Source organism: Alosa alosa, chromosome 20, assembly GCF_017589495.1.
Source record: "Alosa alosa isolate M-15738 ecotype Scorff River chromosome 20, AALO_Geno_1.1, whole genome shotgun sequence".
In the NCBI taxonomy this organism is placed as follows: Eukaryota; Metazoa; Chordata; class Actinopteri; order Clupeiformes; family Clupeidae; genus Alosa; species Alosa alosa.
In genome coordinates, this window is record NC_063208.1 from 22,926,319 (window position 1) to 22,951,768 (window position 25,450).

The 25,450-nt window shown below is 42.8% G+C and overlaps 1 protein-coding gene across 2 annotated transcripts; it reads right to left on the reverse strand.

Moving 5' to 3' along the window:
* Nucleotides 1-270: 270 nt before the first annotated feature.
* On the reverse strand, nucleotides 271-23,542 carry dennd3a (DENN/MADD domain containing 3a). Of its 2 annotated transcripts, none has more exons than XM_048230434.1 (24): nucleotides 23,392-23,542; nucleotides 20,767-21,069; nucleotides 19,664-19,958; nucleotides 19,441-19,556; nucleotides 17,402-17,535; nucleotides 17,112-17,223; nucleotides 16,575-16,694; nucleotides 15,710-15,928; nucleotides 15,292-15,407; nucleotides 14,816-14,971; nucleotides 14,305-14,401; nucleotides 14,085-14,188; nucleotides 13,821-13,999; nucleotides 13,104-13,631; nucleotides 11,540-11,799; nucleotides 9,739-9,909; nucleotides 8,534-8,663; nucleotides 8,019-8,126; nucleotides 6,248-6,387; nucleotides 5,620-5,780; nucleotides 4,288-4,427; nucleotides 2,739-2,914; nucleotides 2,091-2,228; nucleotides 271-1,481 (listed from the first exon to the last, which is right to left on the reverse strand). In XM_048230434.1, the coding sequence occupies exons 2-24, from the start codon at nucleotides 20,848-20,850 to the stop codon at nucleotides 1,281-1,283; spliced, it is 3,885 nt and encodes a 1,294-aa protein (XP_048086391.1). In that variant the 5' UTR covers nucleotides 20,851-21,069; nucleotides 23,392-23,542; the 3' UTR covers nucleotides 271-1,280. The 2 variants fall into 2 exon arrangements, with proteins under 2 accessions (XP_048086391.1, XP_048086390.1); XM_048230433.1 differs by having other exon boundaries at nucleotides 13,104-13,634.
* Between the last annotated feature and the right edge of the window lie 1,908 nt (nucleotides 23,543-25,450).

Sequence of the window (25,450 nt, forward strand, 5' to 3'; positions counted from 1 at the left end):
AGATGGGTTTCCCGATTGCAATTTGGATGACTGTGAATTGAAATCACATGATGATGAGAAATCACATCTACACGTCCAAAAGCTCCAGTTGATGAGATCCAAACACTGCAGTAATGTGCTATAAATCAGGTGCTATAAATCAGGATGAATAAATAAATATCAAAGTACAAAAGGATGTACAAATGCATATTACTACGGATACACTATAAAACACACCTGGGGGAAATTCTCTCAACAATGTTTGTAAGTTAATAAAAGGTTAACTGAGAAAACACTGGAGAACCCTTTATTATTACCACAATTATGAAAGCACACAATGTAATCTCAAAACTGCCGCCCTGATTAAAAAAACATTGCTGATCTGAACTGATCTCAGCTGGTATAGTCTATAATGGAATGGGATGGAAATTTCTAAGTGACCCCAAACTTTTGAATGGCACTGTATGTTGAACCTAAAGTGCCCCCAAAAGGGAAAAGTGTCATTTTAAGGTACGTTTAAATTATTAAAATGAGATTTAAAAAAAACATTGCAGCTCCCCTACTGGGCTGAAGTTGCAAATATCTTAGTGTTTGCACATGTTTACCGACCTCTAGTGGGCAAAATGGTAAACTGTAATTGTTGAGGTAAAAAACTTTCACAAACAAGATTAAGCTGTAATGCATTCATTCCTCCTCTTTCGTATCAATTTCCCATTATAGTTTTAAGCTATCTTCAGCTAATACTATAAAACGTACATACATAAATACAAGTATTTTATTGCTACTTTCTGGGTAAAAAATACTGCTGAGAACCATGCAAAATGGGAGTTTACATAATATAAAGTTGACATGAGAAGTAATAATAATTAAAAAACATAGGTACATCATGACTATTCTGTACATACTAAAAGGTACTCTACAGCTAATAAATAAGGAAATGTAAATAAATTGAATGTGACATTACAGAGAATACTATATGACAATTTACACTGTAAACAGTTACAGCTGATTCACACAGCCCATAAGGATCGTTTCACAGAGTTTGATTTTCGGAGTCTAACTCCAGAAACACAACGTCCATTTGTCCTTGAAAGTCTTAGTGTGCACCTTGAAACAGCCCTTCATTTATACCGTTTTATAATACAGTATGCATCCTGGTCACGGTCACCTTCAGCACCGTATAATACAGGTCTCCCTCTATTCTGCAGCAATGGCACAATTGTCCTGAGAATTGTCCAAAAATGTCCTGAATTGTACAGAATTGCCCTTCTCTCAGAATAGACCCCCAGCACATTCTTTACCTACTCCACCTTCCAGATGGCGATCTTGCCATCCTCACGCGCCGCCCCGCTCAGCACGTAGCGGTCCTCAGCCGAGCACAGGGCCTGGACACGGTCGCTGTGCGCCACCAGCTCCTTCTCCACCAGGTGGCGCTCTGTGTCCACCACGTAGATCTTCCCCCGCGCCTGCCCCATGCTGCGCCCACGGCAACCCACCCAGATCTGTGACAGAAAAAGAAAGATAGACGGGAAGAGAGAGAGGGATGAATAAACTGACGGAGAGAGTAACTACTATGGAAGGTTCAATCTGCGGATAACACTGTATTCTGTGCCCCTTTTTATAGTTACATTGCAAAAACATACACACAGACACACACAGCTAATCAAATGTCCACAGTAGTAATCTGACATACATATTTAACCTGACTGTCATCATATGTGACATGTCCCTAATGCTAAATTGGAAGATTGCCATCCCCCCACTCTTTGTGTAAGATTCAGAAAATGAAGAGGAAGATTCTAAGCTCCACTAGCCAGTGAGCTTTGAAACCAACTCCATGTTCAAAAGAAAACGGAGTGGGTGGCTGTTCTCTTATATAATCCTAATTGTGAAACTTAAGAGTGCCAGGCATATTCTGGGACATACAGTAACAGTGTGTATATGATGTGTATATGATATTCTGTGTATATGATGTTCATAAATGGTATACGCTGGAGTGCTGCTTGTGGATACGTGCGTGCTGTAGGCCTACCTTGTGTTCACTTCACATGTTCAGCTATGTTTGAGCCAAGCCAAAGAAAAGAAAAAAATAAATAAACAATGTTGCTCACCTGGTTCTTGACCTTGATCATGCACAGCACGCCTGCACAGTCCTGCAGCTGGATGCGATGAAAGGGCTTGGTAAGATCTCGGCAGTGCCACACACACAGTTCATCAGCGTCTGCACAACCGCTCCACAACTGCTCCGTCTACACACACACACAAAGTTAGAGATAAGATTACAAAAACACACGCACACACACTCAAACACACATACATGCTGACATCACATACCGTATATGGGTGCGCGCACACACACACAGAAATACACATAAACACACAGTCTGTACCCCCAACAGTCAGCAGTCATCAAAGACAGCACATCAAAGTCACACCACTCAGTTCACCTAAACTCTCAGCACATGTCATCCATTAACCAGGACTTCCAACAAAGCCCATCTCTACAAGACAGGGCTGTTTGCTTAATGACCCATGAAGCTTGGGCAAGAGTAGAAGTAAGGATGACGGCAGCAGCAGGAGAAACCAAAAACAAAGAAAAAAGAGAGAAATGATGAGAAGAAAACAAAAAAAGAAATAAACACTTTGACCAAAAGAATATGCGCAGGTTCAGTTTAGGACGCTGATATGGAAAAGCTCTTTGGAGTCATAAGGAAGTGGGTGTTCATTAGCGCTGGGCCGGAGGCAGAGGCGCTCCTCACCTCATCAAACAGCAGGAAGCAGCTGAAGGAGCCCCTGCTGAGGCTGGAACCGCGGCTGAGGCTGGAACCGCGGCTGAGGGTGGAGCTTGGGCTGCCCCGGGGGTTCTGCTGAGGGAGAGACACACGACGCTGCACGGCTCCGTTACGACGCACCTCCAGGATGCTGTCACATGCACCTGTGGTGAAGAGGGAAGAAAGAGACTGATACTAAGGAACATTATGTTTACATAGTCTTTTGTTTGCTAAACTGAAACACCTATAGGAAAAGGCCTGCTTATATCACATCAAATGATATGTTCCTCCGTACAGCCCATATACATACTGGAACTTAACCTGGAACAGCTTTTGTTGAGTAACTGCAGATAATATGTTTATATAGAAACTACAAGACAAGGAGAAGGCTAGCAATGCTCGATGAGATGGCATATAATGAATCATTTGTACAAGGTGTGAATACAGCAGGTCAGAGGGATACACTGAAGTCCAAACAGCAAATCTGAAGGATTCTGAATAAGAGTCGCTCACCAGGGTTGGACAAGTACACAGATAGCCTGTGTGACTTAACCAGTATCACTGTTTTTATACTACAGTTAAAGTAGGTTCTGTCAAACTATTTATTAATAGTTTATTAATTCATTTCTGATTGGACGAGAGGCATTCCATGATGTAACTCCTCTCCTAGTTACTCTCCACTGGCTCCCTATAGTAGCCAGAATTAAATTTAAATCTCTCACTTTGGCCTATAGGACACTGACTGGATCTGCTCCCTGCTATTTTAATTCAATGATCAAGATGTACATCCCCAACCGCCTACTGCAGCCTTCTGATGAGTGTCTGTTGTGTCGACCAGCCATAAACGCTAGGTCAAATTCAAGACTCTTTTCCTCAGTGGTTCCATGTTGGTGGAATGAGTTGCCCAGTGCTCTCCGTTACTGTAATAGAGGCTTTCAAGAGGGGTCTAAAGACATATCATGCACTTAGTTTATTAAGCGTTTCTTATGCATTATGGTTTGTATATTATTCTATTGTTTATATTTATTAGGTTATTTATTGATAGAATTGACCTCATTGTTTATTATTACTATTCTCCTTAATGTAGTCTTAGCAACTTTTTAAATTGTTACTGTTAAATTTAACTATTGTATTGTTGTTATTTGTATGTCGCTTTGGACAAAAGCGTCTGCCATATCCCATAACCATAACCATGACTGGGGATATCCCAGGACACCCCCACTCTGTCTCTTTACCATAAGCAATCACTCTGAATTTTGCATTGAAGGAGGATGAATAAACAAAAATGTTTTTAAACCTGCATAGCTAAGTAGAACTGTTGTAAAAGCATTATGGCACCCGTGGTATATCCCTTACCAACCCCACACTCACTCGCCATATAATTTAAATGCGTGCTGACAGTCTTTAAGTGCGTATGAGCATGATGGAACCCTGATTCTGTCTAAGGCAGCGATGTGCTGTGAGTGTGAGAGAGAGTGTGTGTGAGTGAGAGAGAGAGAGAGTTGGTGTGAGAGTGAGAGTGCAGATGGCCACTTACAGCACCATAGCCAGCCATTGTGCACCTGCAGAGACTGGAGACGTTCACAGGACAGGCGAAAGTGTTTGCGCACCTGTAGCGTGGACACGTCCCACACTATCACCGTGCCCTCGGCGCTGCACGAGTACGCCACCAGCTGGCTGAGAGTAGAACAGACACAAACAGTTCCATTTCTAGCTCCTGAGGAGGCGTTATTCAGTAGCATCATACAGTACAGTACAGATGTACATTCATCAATCTGCTCCCCAGGATCGACCTCTTGACCTTAGTCCATCTACAACAGGGAAGTAGGACTAAGAGGATGCAATACAATGGATCTTTGCATACCATACAGTAAATCTACCCCTTATTACTAAATTTGATTTCTGACAGCAGCAAAAGTCTTCTAATGATACTACGTTAAGTGAGCAGCTTCAGAATGCTATATGTCTATTATATCTTTGTATGTTTGAAAAGGCACGTGTGTTGAAAGCAGAGAGGGCGTGTGTTTGTTCAGTGTTCAGTACACTGAAACACAAACACGTGGAGGAAGGAAATGGCCTTTTGCCAGTGCGAGAGGTGTGGATATCACAAAAAAGTTCAATAGGCTTATCACTGGCCAGGCCCTAGGCTGTCAGAATTGAGTCACAATATCGCGCTGGAAATAACTGAGAAGTTTGCCAGTATTTATTACTGACTTCACTAGGGTGAACAAGAGTTATGCTGATGGAAAAGTCTCATTTAGTGCTAATTTAATGTCACTATATGATGATTAAAACATGGGTTGATCATTACTTCATGCAGAAGTTAGACAATCCCCTCAATGCTCAGAAAAATGCTGTGATATAAAGCATGTCAATCACAAGTCTCACAAAAAATCATGACTTTTAATTTAAATGTCAGGCAATGTGCAAAGTCTGAAGTCTAACCGAAGCTAATTTGATAATAATGGAAAATCTATTTGCTAATTTCATACCACAAGCAAGATCCTAAACAAACCTCAGTGAGGCAGCTGAAAGCTCTCACACGCCACATCATGGCTTTAGTTCATGCACAAGGACTTTGCTCCTTGACTGATTTTGCATTTTGCTAAGCATTTAAATAAGGACTCACTGTTTTAAAATATCAAATATCACACATAGTACACACACTAATCATTACTAAGGTCTTTTTGTGTGTCAGATGGGCTGGTTTTGATTCTGGTAACTTCCACATAGTAGGTAACCTTATGTCAACATTTCAAGCCTTAGAAGAATGGGTTATTCCCAGATGACTACATCCCAATGGACATTTTCCCCTTAGTATAACAAAAAACAGTCCTTTGTGCGTCACTGCTGTGTTGACTTGCGTCACCTGTACTTGTCGGCGCGCTCCTCCAGGGCCAGGCCAGTGACCTCGCTGCGGTGCTCGGTCAGCTGCTTGTTGCAGGACATGCTGCGTGGGTTAATGATGTAGATGACCGAGTCCTGCGAGCCGATCCACAGCTGCTGCTGATTAACTCCCAGCATGCAGTTCTGGAAAAAGAAGAATGACCGTTGGTGTTTTTTTTAAGTGCATTTGAAGTGTAATGACAAGTACTGACCAGGAGGTGGCAGCAGAGACCTCAGATCTCAAGGGTGGATCAGGAATCAGGATAGAAAAAGAAAGAGGAAAAACAGCAAGTGTGCCAAAAACTCTACGGCAGGAATTTTGCCTCATATCTATTTGTTGTCAATAAGATTAGATTCAATCTCTTCACTGGCAGCTTAAGTAGAAATGATAAACTTTGGTGTTTTGTGTTTATCTGTCATGAGTGAGTGCAAAATGATGATTTCCTAGTCTGTAAGCAAGACCACTAAAGCAGTGCTTTTGGATCCAGAGACCTATGTCATGCTATTTGGAACTACAGGTTTACAGGCTAGAGGTTAATGCCAATGGAAAATATTATAAACGATGATGACTGTGATGTGTGCTTTCCCATCTTGGTTTCAGCCATCCTCACCAGTTGAGACGAGCCCACTTGGACTGAATTCTGCTGCATGGACCAGCTGGCTGCATCAAACACCACCACCTTCCCATCGCTCAGCGCACACCACAGCTTGGGGTTCCCACCACCGTCCGTGCCCGACACACCCAGCTGCCCTGAAACCAGAGGTGCCACAGTCAGCCCTACCACCAGCCTACACACGCCACCCTCACAAATAAAGCACTTCAGGCTTACTACTACAAACAAACAAACACCCCCAATGTAGTCTTCAGTTTTCAAAGCGAATAATTCAGTAAAGTTTAATAACATTCATTTGTTTTATGTGAAAAGTGAAAAGTAGTCCTGAAAAGTAGTCCTGTATATGTATATTTGCAAAGTTTTGCAAATATTGTATATTCCCATCTAGTGTTCAGTGATTAATGTGGTAATGTTTTCCAGTTTACCAATGTGGGCATTTGTTTTTTTCATGAAGAAGCCCAGGCTTTGTGGATCAAAGACAGTGTGTCTGGCTGGCAGTCTGTCTTACTCACGCTTTCAGTTTACTGCGCCTACAGGGGAGGCCCAAACCCCTCTGATGTGTCACATCCTGTCTTTCTTTCACAAGAGAGGGGAAAAATAGTCTAGGAGCAACCTGGGTGCATGCCAAGTGCCCAATGGAAAATGCGTGGCCTACATCCGGCTATTGGATTGAAAAGGGGGCTCTGTTTTTAGTGAACGCCATGACCAATGCTACTGGGTCAGTTTGAGGCCCCGGTGTGTTGGCCATGTGATTCGCTAATGGAATAGAGACGAGCCAATGAGGGGCCAGGACTGACATGCCACTCGTGTAACGGACGGACTGCTCGGAGGTGGCTGAAGTGTTGCCTTGTTTGCCCTCCACTTGTGGTGTGAGGTAACTGGACACAGAGGCTCTTCTCACTGTGCCTGGAGCTCTGGTGCAAACGGCCTCACAACGAGACATTGAGGAGGCCAACAGTACCTCTGTGAGTGACCCGTTTGAATGAGAGTGTCTCGGTGCCTGTTTGTGTAAGTGACGTAGCTCTGTTTGCTCTGGCCTGGGAAAACGCCTTTAATTAGATTTACAGTGATGTTTTCAACACCACACTAAAACAGCAAGAGGCGACTTGGATGTTTTTGTTTCTGTTGAAAAAGCTATCACTACTAACGTGAGAATGTGTGTCTCTTTCGCTGGAAATGATTAGTACTACAGCAGATTGCAAAACCTTTGTGTTCACATATGTCCATAGTTCAAAGGGCTAATTATAAATCAGATATTACACAAGATAATGCGGCTAAAAGTTCTTGAGTGTTGGAAGATTTAAGGAAGTGAGTTGTCAAAAGCGCAGACAGTTCAACAATTTTTTTTTAAGGCCAGCAGTGTCCTGTGGTTGCCTCTGCTGAGTATGCTTTGACGCTGTCAATTACCGTACGTGGCTGTGTTTTCGGGTGACTGTAAGGCTAAGACATAGGATACCAGAGTAGGGTTACCAGGGCAACACTTCAAGCCAGCACTGCATTTCACTACCCAGGTGCAAGCCTGCAGAACAGGTCTAACTTGGTTAAATGCCCTAAATGAAGGCATTTATTGAGGTTGAGGTTTAAATGCCCCCTAGGCTCCTCTAAGAATAAACACGGTATCGGTTTCTCAACCCGATATTTCGAGAATGAAGTCGTGCCTGATTGACGTAAGAGATACAGCTGAAAGGGACAAGTCATGTGGATTTGAATGAGTCACCTGACGACTTATGAGGGAGATAATGTGTCAATCTGGCAGTCAACAACTCACCTGGAGTGTACAGCAACACGTCCACAGCGTGAGGAGAAGTCTGGTCCAGGGACGGGTTTATCTTGTGCTTCAGGGTCTCCGCAGTGGTCTTGGGGACCATCATGGGCACTAGATAAAACACACACAAAGTTCATTACTCTATAGCGAACGGTCACTTCTACATGTGTTTCCTTCTCTGGAGCTCACAGGTGCCTTGGAATGTGTCAGTTGAGATAAGATTCAATTACTTTATTGTTATTGTGCAGCGGTGATAACACATCAGAATAGTTTCCATCAAACAACAGCACAAACAGTAGTATATTGCCATAAAATAATGTTGGACAACTGTACATGTAAATAAAGAGGACAGTATATGTGTACAGAATGAGCTATGAGATCATTTTTATTCCCAGTAGCGTATTGACATTGCAGTGATGACTGTGGTGGTGATGGACGCCAGGAGAGATACCGTAGCTGTGTAATGTGTATTGTTGTATGGGCTGGTTGTGTCTCGTGTGTCATGTATGGTGCCTTGCCTTCCAGTTTCATCTTGTCAAAGTAAGCCAGTTTAGAGGCAGCGTAGATGGCCTTCTGTGACTGGAGGCAGCCCACCACAGCGTCCATCAGAAGGGCATTGGTCAAAGCCTGCTGCATGTACTGGGGGTCCTGGGGAAAACAGACAACAAAGGGACTTTGTCTTCATTGACATCATTTCGGTTCAAACGTCTGGACACAATTCTCCTTATATATCTTTCAGTCTGTCCATATAACGGTCTAATTATTCACCCATCTCTCCATCTGTCCCTATTTATGCAGAAATGCCATCATCTCAAACACAGTCTCTTCTGCTTTGATTCTATGCCTTTTTTCCCCGAAACAATTTTAGCAGTTTAGCCAGGCTGCTCCACTCACTTATGTATCTGTCTGCTGGTGTTCAGTTGTGGCTAGGTGTGGCAGATTTCAATTGAAAACACATAGAACAGAAGTGATTAAATATGCCACCAAACATTGTGTTTGGCATGACAGATGGAAATGCCTTTGTCTTTGGCATGTTGGTGATGGAGAGATAAAACACTGGACCGACTTTGGGCCGTAACTTGTTGCCTTTGGCACGATGACACTGTTTTGCTTCCCCTTGTTTATATGCTGTCAAGGTCTTGAATGAACAAGTAATGGCCTTCATATTTGTGTTATTATTTCAGTTAGAAGTAACACGGTTTCTCAAGTAAAAGGGAAATGTCAACCAACGGAAATCTCAGGGTACCACCCTGTGGTGCCTGGGCCGCTACTCTCTGGCGTTCCAGTATTTTTCCATTTTTCCGTTTCACTTTTGCATTGCTTTTATGACTGTGTCCAGTTTTTCAGTGATACCTTTTAACATTTCAATTCAAAACAAACAATTCATTCCTGTGACACCTATAGTCTCTTTCGATGTTCCCTTAGTCTGTATCACAAGAACAATCAGTTCACGGTCACTCTTCACCACAGTCACTGGACATTTGTCATGAACTTACAGGCTTCTCTCCTGGGAACACTCAAAATAGATGGGAGGCTATTTTATCCACATTTTGAACAATACGTCAGCCACTGAACCGCTTTCACATTCCTTCCTGGCCGAAATCATAGGTTATGAATGTACTGTAAGAACAAAGCGTTAGCACAGGCCATCTGAGAGTCTGACGTTTGACCTCTGACCTCTCGTACTGTAAAGGCCATTGAACAGTTTCAATAGGGTTTGCACCTTGTGCTCATCGGCCATCTTCCTCCCAGCCCACATCTCCTTGATCATGATCGCCCAGAGGTCACACTCGGACTTCAGATTGGCCTCGAACATCTCCTTCCTCAGCGAGCTCTTGATCTTCAACGAGGGATCACGCAGGAGAAGGAAAGGAGCGGACGAGATCCTCACTTCCTGAAACGGGAATTCAAAATGCATCAACAACATATGCACACATTAAGAACACATTATTTTATTGTTTACTTGTTGTTTTTTTTCAGGCTTTATGTGATGTATAAAGATCAAATATTTCGAAGACCAAGGAAATATTTAAAAGGGGGTAACTCATGAGATAATCCCCATTCATGCCTTGTTTATGAGAGGGGAGTAGCGATGGGGTATGTTCACTGTCACTGTTTAACGGTGTAGGTTTTTGAACGTTCTAAGTTCCGCAACAATTGAAGGTTCAAAAATTCTATGTTGAATTCAATGAACCCAGATATTCTTTAGAACGTTCATTTCTCAACATTTTTAAGGTTTAAAGGTTAGAGTTCAAATGAGACGCTGCACTAAGTACAGCCTGCAGCCTTCCCTAATCTGTACAGTAGACTAAAACTGATATTTCAGAACCATTTATAGGCCTAACAATATGGATCTCAAGGCCTTCCCTTTTCTCAAACTAAACTGAAGTTCTCATTTTGTTGATGAAAATGTTAATCTGTCAGATTCCCTCTAAATGACTCTGTCTTGAGGGGGAGCAGTGGAGCATGTGGCTGCAGCGTCCGTACCACGCTCAGGTCCAAGTGCCCACTGGGACCCAAGTTCTAATCCAACCCACGGACATTTCCCAGTCCCACTCCATCTCCACCCCACTCACTTCCTGTCACTCTTCACTGTCCCGTCTGATCCACATGCCATCACAGCTGGCCCACTGAGGTTTGCACTACCTTTAAAAACTACAGCAAGGAGAGTGAGAACTCAGCATGATACAAATGTCATATGGTCATGCCATATGCTTTATGTTCTTATATTGTATGCTATGCTTTATGTTCTTATATTGTATGCTATGCTTTATGATCTTATATTGTATGCTATGCTTTATGTTCTTATATTGTATGCTATGCTTTATGTTCTTATATTGTATGCTATGCTTTATGATCTTATATTGTATGCTATGCTTTATGTTCTTATATTGTATGCTATGCTTTATGATCTTATATTGTATGCTTTCTTTTCCATCTAGAGCAGTGTTTCTCAAACTTTTTCAGACGAAGGACCACTAACCAATAAAAAAGAAACGCACGGACCATCTAGCTAAAAAAAAAAAATTAGACCTACTTCAACAGTAGGCTATAGGGCAATTCCATGGAAAATTAATTTTTGTAACATCCATAACGCCAATAAAATGTGATGGTATGGTATGATGTGAATGATTACATGAAATTTGAGCATTTGCTATTTTTGTCTGATGAATGTAAATGAGAAAAAATGCACAAAAAATTAATTTTATCATTCACATCATACAAATGGCAAGGCATTTCACTGGCGTTATGGATGTGACAAAAAGTCAATTTTCCGTGGAATTGCCCTATATTAGCCTACACAGCCTACTATTAGCCTCATATGATTTAAACTGGCATATCTTACATAGACAGTGTTGCAGAACTGTTTGGATTTACATACAAGTTGGTTCAATATTGCAAACAACTCATCTATATTATATTTTACCACGTCTGCTCGCGGACCACTTGGGATAGCTTGCGGGCCACCAGTGGTCCCCGGACCACACTTTGAGAAACACTGACCTAGAGGTTCACCCACTCACCTCAATGTCTCTGAACTTGGTGATCTCCACATAGCCCGGCCGCCCATCGGTCAACAGGAAGAGGCGGCGCTGGGTCATGGCGATCTTGCCCACGCCGTGGCTGGTCTTGACCGAGGACGAGAGCTTGTAGACGCACTCATTGGTCTCCAGGTGCTCCAGGACAGCAGTGGGCAGGTCCACGTCCTGGGCCTCGGCCTCCGTCTCCTTCCAGATGGTGTAGAAGAAGCGGAAGACCTCGGGGTCCACCTGCTTTTGCTGACCTGTTGGGGTGTTTGGGAATCCGGGGTCATGACTGAAAACGGCTGAGGCCCATAACCAGGCCTCTAGTGTTTCTCCTTTTGAAATGGAGCAAGTCAATAAACTAAGATTCATGCAAAAAGTAAAAAGTACAATGTCAAGTGAATCCAAGGGTTGTAAAAATAGGTAAACTATATTCCAAATGTAGGTCAGTGGTGAAAGTTATAAAACTCTTAGTTTTGGCACACGGAGGGCTACTGCTTGTTTCTCTCATTAGTTCAGACCTACAACAGACCAGGCTGCAACTGTGAGTTTAAGAAAAACCTCAACATTCACCATTTACTTCAGCATAACCTTGTCAGACCAGGAACAGGCTTAATCCATGTCCGCACCACTGTACTACAGCACAGCCCATTACTAACACAAAGGTTAAGTCGCTTGTTGACATGCTTTTTTAAAACAAACTGAAGCAGAACACATTCCTGTGACCTGTTTGGAGGGCAGTCTACAGTATGTATGACCGGTGGTGAACCGTGCAAGCCACCGAATGCAAATGCTAGGGTAATTATTAACTAGCTTCTAGCAAGCATTGTCCAATGTTGTACGCACAGGCAGAAAGAAGGGCAGTCCAGAGGCTAAATGAAAACTGCTTGACAGTTAAAAAGCAAACAGGAGTAGTATATGTTTGAATCAGATATGCAAGTCCAGCAGTGTGCACACCAAAGCCATACACCCACAAGACATACAGAGAAACAGAGTCAGACTGAACGGCGATGGGCAAAGCACACTCTGCAGGCTGTGCAGGCTATGCTTACCATCTAGACCGGAATCAATGTAAAAAATAGACTGGGAAGAAGCCTTCACCGCAGTTTCCACACCTTGCCAACCCAAGCCAGGCTTACAAGTCTCTAGCGGAGGAAGGGAGGGGGGGGGGGGCAGGTTCAGAGTCTAAAGTCACTCACACATAGCAACTACAGTCACACACAAACATACCAGACTTAAGGCTCTCACACTTGATTGGTAAAAGTTAAATAATCAATAACACAGAGCTTCAAGATGGGAGAGGTTTCAGGGGATGGCCCTAAAACGCACAGCAAAGCATGGGAATGTTAGGATTTGTGTTAGTCTGACTGCATTGAGAGCCTTATTATTTAAGGAATGAAGTTAATTCATTAATTCAATGTATTCTTAATACTTAAAGCAAACAGGCAATCACATTGTCCTGACAATAAAGGAGAATGATTCACTTGAGCGCCTCTCTATTCTCTTTGTTGGCCAATGAGACAGTAGAGCCCTTTGTTCTAAGACACAGCGGCTCTTCACTTACCCACAGTGAGGGCATCAAATAGCCTGTGGATGGTGTTCAGGTCCTTCACGATGCCCGACTCTTGGATGCGGCGCACAAAGTCGTCACGCTGAAGGTGCGTCCGCGGCAGCTGGAACTTCTTGATGGTGGCGAAGTTGTCGGGGCGCGCCTGCTCGCCCTCATGGTCCCTCTTGGACCGGCTGATGAGCCGCGCGAGCTCCGGCCGCCGTTCGGCCTGGCTGCGCTCGTCCGCCGCCAGCGAGTCCACCAGCGCCCGGACCAGCTCGACCGGGAAGATGTCCGTGTCCGTCTTGTGGAGGTTCTGAAAGTCTCCCAGCGCGTCCAGACGCTTGCCGGCCACGTAGCTGACGAAGCCGCGCATGTAGTGGTAGCGGGCCAGTAGGGACGAGTCCTCTGGACCCAAGCAGGACATGGCCTTCCCCAGCTGACTGATCATGTCCGAGTAGTAGTTCTGAACGTACACGTAGGAGAGTGGTGGAGGAAACTCAGGGAGCCGGAAGGTCTTAATGGGTTTCTGAGGAGCCTTTACTTCTGGTATGAACAGAGAAACCCACGATGAAGAAATGTGTCATCAACATCATTGTAAACACATCATGTCAATCATGTGTCAATCATGTGAATTAAACATTCATAAACTATATCGTATACAATAGTGCAATCTGTATCTACTACATAAGAATCTAACAAGTATCTCTAAATGAGGGACTTTTTTGCTACCTCCATTCAAGGTGACTTTCTTGAGGGAGGTCTTTCTGACACTGTCCATGGGAGCTCGCTCTGCTAAATTGGGCAAACTCATGCCTAATTTCCTACTAAGGCGGTTCTCTGGAGTAGTGCATTTTCGAGCCATCTCCTGCATGTTGGGCCTCCGAGGTACATCCATCATGGTCCTTAGTCTGAGAGGGAGACAAACCACTGGAGTCACTGACCATTATAAGCCGTTAGACTGTAATATGAGAATTGTACTTTTTATTGATTTACTTGTGGATGTCTGATCTTGTCTTCAGTTCCATGCGAGAGAAAGAGTCCATCTTCTTATTCAGACGATCTCGCAGAAAGGAATGGAAGATGTGGGTGTCCAAAACCTTTGAGACCAGAAAGTGAAAGTGTAGTTAAGTGCCAAAAACGTAAAAATAAATGTCACATGTTTGAATGTAAGGACCCCCTCAAACACCACATCTACATATTTAACTGATAGTACCTTCTTGTAAAACATCTGATCAGCTGGTTCTCTGCATTTTAAGAACTCCTCGCTGTTGAAGACTCTGTGTTCATAGTTAAGATGATCATGTACATCTCTAATTAAAAAAAGAAAAGAAATGAGTTTGACACCTGAACCAAACCACTTTGGCAGTTACAGTATTCACTCCAATTTAAGGTAGGGGATTATGGATTGTAAGGTGTTATAAGGTGTATCGGTCTGTATCAGACGTTAGATATCGATCATTTGCCTTTCCTTTAACATCACAAATGAGCTATATACCTACTGAACTAACTAATATCTCCATATATCAGAACATATCCCAAAATCACAATATACATAAAAAATAAAATAGGATTCTGCCTCTAGAACTATGATTAAATGAAATGTTATCTTTGCTTACTCATTATAAACTATTAATCCCAAGACATTCATAAAGCAGCTAATGGGAAATGGATCAATTTAATCACATATTCCGATGTATGGCTGACACAGGAAGTCTGTATTTAACCTGAAGATGTTGACGATCAGCTCCAGAGTGATCCTCTGAATCTCAGTGTTGAGTGTGTGCTGCCACTGTCTCCTCTGGGCGCGCAGGTCATTCACGTCAGTGCCCGCACCCAATCGACACACTTCCAGGTCGTAGTGTATCTGCAACCCCTCCACCCTGCAAACATAAAGGCTTGCGCATAATCATCGGGTCACTTGCACAGGGGCAACTGGAAAAACTTGTCTACGACTGGTCTGTACCACTGCATTGTCACCATCCCCACGGGAACAGAGTGGATCCTAACAAAGCCCTGAACCTCAAACTGAATGAATGAGCCAAAAACACATTACATAACTTGTGTCCACTGCCGGTTTATTTCCAATGTCAACTGTTTAAGCAAAAGATTCTCTATTCCGGGGGGAGCTATTTTGCCTCTTTAAACAATGAGAGTGTCCAAGTCTTTTAGTTAACAGCACAGTGTCCGGTTTGGTGCATACCGTCTTGTGAAGCACTCCCTGGCAGCCCAGGGCGTCTCTGGCAGGCCATGGTGGTCTGCACTGGAGGACGATACTATCCCCTCATCGATGTGGATGAGAATCAGGTCATCTGTTTCCTGTCGGGTCACCGAAAGATCACACAGTCAGACACCCATCATAACTTCATAGCAAACAATTCTGTAGAAAACAGGATCGGTACAGCAAAACAGACTTAAAAAATGATCAGATAATCCCTTTCCTGCTAATGGACACACAATCGTGCATGTCCAGATCCTTTTCCTGTCCCTGATTGGCTGAGTTTACTGGATTAATTTAGCCAAGGCGATCAAGCTCACAATCTGAAGGAAGCACAGCACAAGATGGAGTGACCGATTAACCGAGCAAAGCTGGTGGCTGGTTGCATTGGCCAAAAACATACCGCGGCCACTTCCTCGATGTGTTGCGCGTGGCAGCCCATGAGGTAGGAGGTGGGCGCCATAAGGAAGTCGAGCATCTGGTGGGAGAGGATGGGCACGAAGGGATGCTGCCAGTGGAGCGGGTGGATGAAGCGCATGAAGCACTCGGCCACCAGGGTGAGGCGCGCCCAGTCCGAGGACACAAACACCACCCGCTGCTCCATCAGGATGCTGGTGATGATCTATGGCCAGATGGGGAACAAATTCAACACCCACATTTAACACTGATAACAGTTGGCTTGTTAGATATCTGATGTACCGCGTCAGAGTGAGTAGATTGGTGTACCGCGGCAGAGTGAGTAGATTGGTTAGTATTATATACCACAAAAAACAGCAGACTGGGCCTTTTTAGAAACCTGATTAAAGATATTAGGATGTGTGAGTGTAATAAAACTATTAGACAGGTCTACAGGAGGGAAGATGCTGGTAGAGGTCAGGTCAGGAGATGCTATTTTACCAAAGATTTGTGGGGCGACTCCTCTTGACAGGAGGCCAAGGGTGAACTGAAGTGAAAGTAACTTGTATTATTGTTCTCTAGGCCCACTTTTACTTTAAAGGGATGGATCTGTTGTTCATTAGAATGCCTTTGGAGTTTGTCACAGCACAAAACTAACATGAATCCCATTATTCTAATCACATGAAAAAGGCTAAAATAGTACTGGACTGGGTGAGCAGTTGCATGAAATACGGTAAGCCAGGGTACATTTCAACAGTACATGACAGATGCCAGATACAGTACTGTATGTGCCATCAGATTCATTAAAACTACTGTATCCAGACCAACTGAGGAGTTTTTTTAAATGCCCAGTGTTCCTTTCCTGGGCTCACCTCCAGGAGTTGCTGCGGCCTGAAGCACAAGAAAGGTAGATGAAGGTCCAGGTCAACGGCCGGTCGCTCCTTATCCTCGCGAGAAGGGAGGAAGATCTGAAGTGGTCGGAGACTGAACACCTGAACACAGCCGAGCAGGCAAACAGACACACCGTACACAAAAACATTTCCTATAATTCAGTCATTTCATTTCAGTTGAACTCACAAATGCTAGCTTACCATTCAGTCACTCTGGAACGGACTCCTATACATGGATTAAGCCTACTCCTAGACTTAAATAAAACTTCAATGAAAATCTCCAAGCTAAAACTAGGCTTAATCCACGTATGAAAAACAGGCCTGAGTTCTAAGTTGAATGCATCTGAATGCATTCTGAGATTCATGGCATAGGAAAAATAACACACTAGTAACTCAGCTGAGTCAGCTGAATGCTATTGAGAAGGCACTGGCTAAAGCTGCTATTAAATGAGAGCAAAACCGACTTTTGTGTCTCTTTCTCATAGCTCATGCTGTCGGCCCACACTAGCGAAAGCTTACCACATGAAGCTGCCCAGGCGGAGGGATGGGCACGAGTGCCAGTTTGGCTGTGAACTCCTTCACCCTCTCCTCAAAGTCCACCATTCGGCAAGTCCGCAACTGAATCAGGAGGCTGGTGGTACAGGTTTACATGACAAAAGCAAAGAACCTCAGTGAGCTGTATAATAACTTTAGAGAACCAGCAGGAATCAAAGCAAAGAACCTCAGTGAGCTGTATAATAACTTCAGAGAACCAGCAGGAAATGACGGACTGAGAGAGAGACAGGGAGAGAGCGGTGGGGGCGACCTACCATGACAGACAGTCCCTCAGGGCATTGTAATAAGGGTACTTGGAAATGACACAGATGGCGTATGTTGTGTAGAGTCTGGGCCCTTTGGGAGATGTCCAGTGACCATTTTGATGTCCATGTCCATCTTGAGAAGCCTGAAGTAGGATAGATCAAATAAAACCTGTAATTCTGCACTATACCATAGATGCTGACAGAATGTCATGTGTGCAGTGATGTGTGATATGTACTGATGTGATGTAAGTCTGTCCCTCTATGGGCCCTTCCGCCACAAACTTGGGGAAGAGAATTACGGACGTAACTGAGTCAGCAACCTAACGATGGTCACTTCTCCTGTAGTTAGTCAAGGACAAGCATTTCCTCACAGCTATGAGACGGCAGTTAAACGATTTTCAAATAGGTTTACTTTTCTCTAAATATGTCTACTAAAGCAAAGTAAATGGTCATTTGAAGAAGATATATAAATGCACGGCTCTACTGTAACTATCTATTACACCATTGTCAAAAGCTATTCGCTACGCACACTACACTCTACTGAAATTCTCAAAAATGCAAAAATTTGTTTCACAGGGTTTGGCCCAAAGGGTGTTGACACTGGTGTGGTGTATCAACTAAAGAAATGAACCATACAAATCATGGTAATATAAACACACAAAATATATAAAATATACAAAATCCTCAGAAGGCCATTGAGCATATAGACTCCCTTTGTAAACATCCAAAGTGCAAATAAGCACAGTTAAAATAGTTTTAGGCCTGTCAATATGCTGATGTGCCACAGTGACGCAGGTACAAAATTATCACCGTACCAGCTTACTACACCATTCACCCATCACGGAATGCAGAAGCATCTACAACTTTCATTTGGACATAATTCTCGCTTAGAACTTAGAATATTACAGAAAACGTGGATTTCAGCTAAGGTTTGCACACACTAGGAGACGTCCTACACTTTTCTGGAATGCAGACATTGTGCTCTGAGCCCCAGAGTCAGGGGGTTTGCCCAAATATAAAACAGCTGTGGACTCATATCAGAGCAGGCCTTCAATCTGGATTATCAGGCCTATATCTAGGGCTGTGGTTCCTCAGCGGTGTACCATGGATTTTGAGGAACCCAATGCTTTTTTTGTACAGGCTTGTGAAATAGGCTAGATGGGTATAATAGAAGGGGCTTTTTTTTTTACTTTTTTTTTAATCTGGTCTTTAGTAGGCTATCATTCTCAGTTTGATTTCATGATGTGAAGCTTAGATCCATCAAGCAAATCATTCTAGGCAAGCTTGCCACAATAGCTTTTTAGATAGATATTTTGCAATTGCTAGATTTAGCAACTTTTTCACCTGCCTGGTTGAGCAAGAGCAAGAATCTAGTGCCAATTCTGAGGACTCTTTCCCCATTGTTGTGCAACCTTTCCCAATCTGTGAATATTGTCATAACTTGCATTTTCTGTGCTCAGCTTATGCACACTCTCTATGTAATAGACAAAATATGGGCATATGAGAATGAACATCCCTGGTAACAGCCTATAATAATGTGTGACATTCAACATAATCAGTCACCAGAAGTCGGTGTGCCTTGGCATTTTGGTTTGACATTTAGTGTGCCTTAGCCCAAAAAAAGGTTGAGAGTCTCTGATCTAGGGTATAATGTCGAATCGACAGGTGGTTTATCATAGCTTAGACAAAAGAAAAACAGAGGCACAACACTGTTTAACAATAATGTTGTCCTAATGTTTGCAAAGAAGTTACTGTGATTCGTACTTACTTACTGACAAACTACAATCTAAACAAATTACAGCTGAAATCAGAAAAACAATCTTATTACCATCACTCATCTCTTTTTTCACACAAAACCAGCTTTCCCACTAGATAGTGGTTTACTTGCAGTTGGAATCTTTGAATACAATCAAACTATCATATGCAGATCAAGTGTCAGATTTCCAACTCACAAACATTTCCTCACATCCCAAGGTTAGCAGATTTGCCTTTATGGCTGCAGCAGGAGCATGGTCATGCTTAGCGTTAACATTTATTAGCATACCCACCTGTATGTGTCTGTGATACTGCACCACTACCCCATGCGTCCGGTTCCCAAACACGTCTGTGAACACCAGGAAGTGGTAAGAGTCCTCTTTGCACTCCTCGGATATTTTAAGGCCCTCTGCATAAAAAGGAGAACATAATATTCAAATCACCTGAGATAGTTCCCAAGGGTTATGAGTGCACATTGCGTTGGGTGAATTTCCGGTAGTGGTGGTGATGCGTCACCTGGAAAACACAGCTGGGGCAAAGCGATGAGGTCAATGTCCTTGGGGACGCTGACATCCTCCGTGGTGGAGGCGACAACAGTGGTGGCAGGGGGCTCCCCGTCGCCCTTTGCCAATTCCCTGGAGGGTGTGGTGACCCTGTCACGCTTCTTCTTCATGAATGAACGCCTCTTCTGGATGCGGCTGAAGGCCGGCGCATGGCCAGGACTGTCACTGGAGCTCTCCTTGCTGACGAAGGGTGGCGCATGCACCTGCAGCACTTCAGGGTCCAGCAGGGGGAGGTCTTTGTCCCGAGCCTGACCAGTAGAGAAATTAAAGGACATTATTCACTGAGACTGAATTGAAGATATGTAAATAAATGCATCAAGGCTCTTTAAGATTGATAGATTAGCAGGTACATTACAATGGTTATGGGTTCCCTTGACAAGAGGTTAACTAGCCTATGTTCAGTATACAAAGTTAAATTAATCTAGAGTTCAGTCATTTCCTTTCTATTTAGCAGTTCTACCTAACCTGACGAGCCAGACCCACATTAAAATGTAGGGTCTGGACACTCACCGTTCGCAGTGCTCAGTCCGAGGGGCGGGATAATCAGTTGTCTTTCAAATTCCCTCTGCACGCATAATGGGACAGCGGCAGCGCTATAGGTCCCATCGTTTCCCACCAGCGGAGCTAGTTGGCTAGTTCAAGCGTTTGCCAACTTAATAAAAGCTTAACTTCGTGTCACACTGTTCGCCAGCAGCAACATCCATCTTATTTGTTTTCAAGTAGCAGGGAATTCAAGCCAAACCGTTGCAACTCTGCCATCAATCATTATGTTAAGCCCACCTAACGACTCTATACACGATTTCATTGGCCTGATTAAGTTTCGATTTCTGGAGCTCACAAGCCAACGGAGGATTGCTAGACTAGCCCTGGCAGCAAATGTAATTCGCTGCCGCTAGGGGCGCGTCTAGATTTCTAGGCTAAGTTCTACCTTTAACACACAGGGAAATCTGCTGTATAAAGAACTTTGACAGATAAGGAAATCCAGCTCTTCTAATCATAAGGTGCATCATACACCAACAGACCCAATCAATACCAATCCCAGTCATCTGTGCTTACCTGAAGGAGCTGTTTGAGTTTGTCCCCTGCTGCTCCAACAACCACACAGGCCTCCACAAATCCTGAGGGGATGTTATCCGCCATCTGGACCTTGTGAGTCGCACGTTGTGTTTTGGTGGAACAGTTCAAACGTGCTCAGTATCTCTGAGCTCGCCTACTGTATGTGCCTTCACAGTGCTGGTAATAGGCGTACACATGCAGATGATATCCTGTGCCTCCCTCCACTTCTGCTTCTTCTTTTGAGCGCACCACAGTTTCTGAGCATTGCCATGCACTTAAAGGAGGTGCTCCAAGACCATGAACCTGTTTGGATACATAGAAAGAGAGAGAGTATTGATATTGGGAAACTCTGATAATCATCATTGAGGGGAAATGCTAGTCTATGCACGTCGTCTTGCTGTGGAGGACGACAGAGGATGACTCATTGGCAGAAAAAAGTGATTTCACAGACCAGATGTTACAAGTCAAAGTCACTGAAGTGTTAAACCACAATCTAAAAACGGGTGTTGAGTTAGCAGATGTCTACCGTAAACCACAGGAAATGAAGAAGATTCACATTCACATTCACTGACTAAAAAATAATTCATTTGTATGTCTCTGAATAAATCCCAAATAAAGCAAAAGGAGGAATAAAGCAAAAACCTACATCTGTATAAGTATTAGTTTAGTTAAATTCGACATAGATCCCAAGTGTAAAGTCAATAATAGGTCAATAGGCCTACAGACAGAGGTGGGCGCAAATACATCAAAAACTATTTTGTTACAAACTACAAATACTGGCTCATAATATGTAACATAATATGTAACAAATATAAAATACAAAATACTGATGTGATAAATGTATTTAATTAAAATACAAGTAGTTAGTAATTTGAAAATACAAAACTACCCACACAATAATCATGGTATACAAACTTTTAAAAGAAACTACAAGACATATCATTGAAAATGAATACTATTTTCTGATTGGCTGGCAGAGGGCTATAAATTCTGTACATTGGGGCTCCTATGAAGTAGATATGGTAAAAAAAAATGTAATCAGCGTCCCATATCAATGTAAATGATGACTGAACTGACAAGAAGCAGACTTCGCAACAATGAAATCAACTGTAACATAACAAACTACCCACCATCATTTCCGTAACCAATGAATGTACAGTAGGACGACATTTTTAACAGGTCGGCCTCTTTTTATACTGAACTGCATTTCCCTTTTTGTGCTATAAATGCATGCCTATTGCCTACATACTGGCAACATGGGGGACAACCAGAATAACACCCTGTAAGATGTCCTGTATGTGTTAACTATCTGTAGATGCCATACTGACCCCATGCCAGTCCATGGCACCCCTTACCAGTCGATCCATTGCATGACAGGGGGAACTCAGAGTAGGAGAGACATACAGTACAGTAGCCTAGATTTAAACATTTGATGTGGTCCAGATAGTGCTGCCAGAAATTGAACTTATGACCTGTTTTCTGGCACTTCACCAGTTGCAACTCTGTAATTTAGATGTGCCTCACGAAAAGACACACTGTGTGGGACTGTGTGAGGCCACTGACCGACTGTAATGAATTAGGACTGGAACTGATTTTCTCAGCATGATCGAACAGGCCCTGAATAAAAAGATGCTGTCTCCGGTATCTTCCACATCTTCCCAGGCAGCCTGGCATCTATCATCTATGCACCAAATGTTCTATCAGCATTTTGTAGGTTTAACTACAAATATCACTGGTATGGCCTAAATTATAGGCCTATCAAATTCACAAATTAAGCAACACTGTTTAAATTGTGATATATTTTAATAAAAAGGCAAGTTTATCTGGAAATGTGAAAGGGATAACTAAATATGAAATATATTCCCTTCCAGGTCCTTTTTTGCTTAATAGCCTAGCCATGAAGCAGTGCTTAACCTCCACCGAAATTTCTGAGGGACCCTGCCAGTCGTAAGCCCATCCCACTGGTACATCTGGATCCCATCAGATGGGCAGGCCTGGAGATTTTAACTTTACTGAGCAGGAATCTAAGCATCTGACCGCTGTCGGCAAGATTTAGCTAGTCCATTCTCCGTAATTACAGGGACACGCACTTTATCATCCCACGCAAAGTCAACAAAACGGTTCCAAGTCAGGCGCCGTTTGAGCCCTCGTCTATTTTACTACCTACTAATACCGCTGTTAGAGCCTCCTCTCCCTCTAAAGCAAAACTATATTGTTCCATGCCACTTGCAAGAAGCATCAGAATCAGAGATGAGCTGTAAGGTCTTCCCCCTAACTTATCACTTGTCATGTATGTGGTGATGGAGGAGGTGGGAGCTTAGTTAATTATAAACAACATGAGACATTCCAGCTGGAAGGCACCGCATGACACTGATCAGAAGTCCGAAATTCAGGTGGCCTGTCTACCATAGCCTAGGCAAAGATCCTTGCCTCTCTGGCCTAGGTTACAGTGTAGCGACATCAGCCACACGATATTTATTAGACTAGCCTACGGTTATCCAATAGCCTGAAGTTTTAATGTAGTGGACTAAGCTCATGCAGAATGTCAGTTTGATCAAAGTGAATAATGTCACTAACCAAAGACTATCATATTATTAGTATACAGAAAATGCAACAATAGCCTACCTCTTTTTTATAAACACGTGCCCTTAATCGAAGGTTAAAAACACAGACTTGATCAAGCTAATCCAAGACGCGTGAGGCGGATGTCCTGTATAGTTACGGTCCCAGGTGACATTTTTTGAAAATCGCTCGAACGCAATCTGATGTGAGGAGGACGTCTCAAGTCAAACTTTCTTTCAAAAGGAGGCGGGATTCGTGGAAGTGAAGGCTACCCACTAGGCTACAACACTCCATCTAGGCTAGCCCTACTTCCTGTTGTAAACAACCCGGTTTATTTCATTTGTCCCTAAAATATTTCGGAAAAATTAACATATTACACCCACCAACTTCAATCGCTCATTGAGCTGTAACCCAATTTTCACCCCCATTCATATTTCACTAGGCTAGTGAATCAACTCTGTACGCCACCTGGTGACTGGGTGTAGAATAGGCTAGCCTAGGCATAATTGCAGTAGCCTAAATTTGACAGTAGCATACATTACAGCACACATGTTTTCTAGAAGGTAGCATTTGAAACAATGCCGCAACATGCTTTTAAAATTAGCCTATAATGTTTTGAAAATATGTGCATATTTCCTAACATAGGCTACAAATACAGAATAGTCGTCAAGACAAATGTTTATAGCCAGGCCTAGGTCTACTAGGCTACCTCTTCTGATTTTTGAAACTGTTTTGACAGTTTCAGAACTTTTCTATTTTCAACTGGTGCTGTTGTTTGTTTGTAGTTTGGGAGGAATGCACCACTTGGTAATGCTTAATGAACATGTAATATTATAGCCTATATGTAAAGGATGTAAAGGATATTTTGCATTTGCATTTGCTCCTCTATTACTTTCATAATTATTACCGGTAGGCTATACATTTTTCTCAGTGTTCCTACACATTCTCATTCCAGGAAAGTGTTAAGAAGTCTTATTGATAGGGGCAATACTGCAACCCTAAAACAGAAAAAGTTGGGACATTGTGTAAAATGTAAATAAAAACAGAATGTAATAATCTGCAAATCTCTAAAACTCATATTTAATTGCAAAAAGGAAACAGACAACATATCAAATGTTGAAAATTACAAATTTGACTATTTCATGGAAAATATATGTTAATTTTGACTTTGATACCAGCAACATGTTTAAAAAAAAAGTTGGGACAGGGTAACAAAATGCTGGAAAAGTTTTTTGGGGAGTTAATCATTTACAGACATAATATTATTAAAACATTCAGAGAATCCAGAGAAATCTTTGCAAACAAGGGACCTCAGATGGCACTGCATCAACACCAGACCTGTTTCCAGACCTGTCATTGTATGGGCTCAGGAAAACCTCTGATAACCATTGTCTATGTGCACAGTTTGATACTTAATTCAAAATCTGCAGCCAAAATTGTAACAGCTAAAATTGTATTGAGACATGATACAGAAATACCACCCTCTTATCTGGGCCTGAGCTTGTTTAAAATGGACTGAGGTAACATGGAAAAAGCTCCTGTGGTTAGACCAATCAAAGTTTGCCATTATTTTTGGAAATCATGGACTCATCTGGGCTAAAGAGGAGAGGGCCTATCCAAGTATCAAACCTATCCAACTTGTTTTAGTGCTCAGTTCCAAACCCAACATCTATGACGGTGTGGAGGAGCATTAGTGCCTACAGCTTTTCCAGGGACTAGTACCTTGAATATTTCAGGAAAACAATGTCAAAATGAATTATGCACATATTTAAATAGTATTTCTCCATAGAGGAAGAGTCCAGGTGCTAAGATGGACTGTCTTCAGATCAGATTTGTCAAATTAGGTGCATAATGGAATGAAAAACATGACTAAGAATACCCCAGTTGAGCAACTGAAATCAGGAAAATCCAGACCCTGGTACTGAAATCCTATATCAGTGAGTAATGGGACAACATTTCATTCTCAGAACTGTAGCAAATGGTCTCCTCAGTTCATAAACATTTACAGAATTTTGTGAATGAAGAGGTGAAGCAGCACAGTGGTAAACATGCTCCCGTCCCAACTTTTTTTGAAACATGTTGCTGGCACCAAATTCAAAATTAACATATATTTTCCATGAAA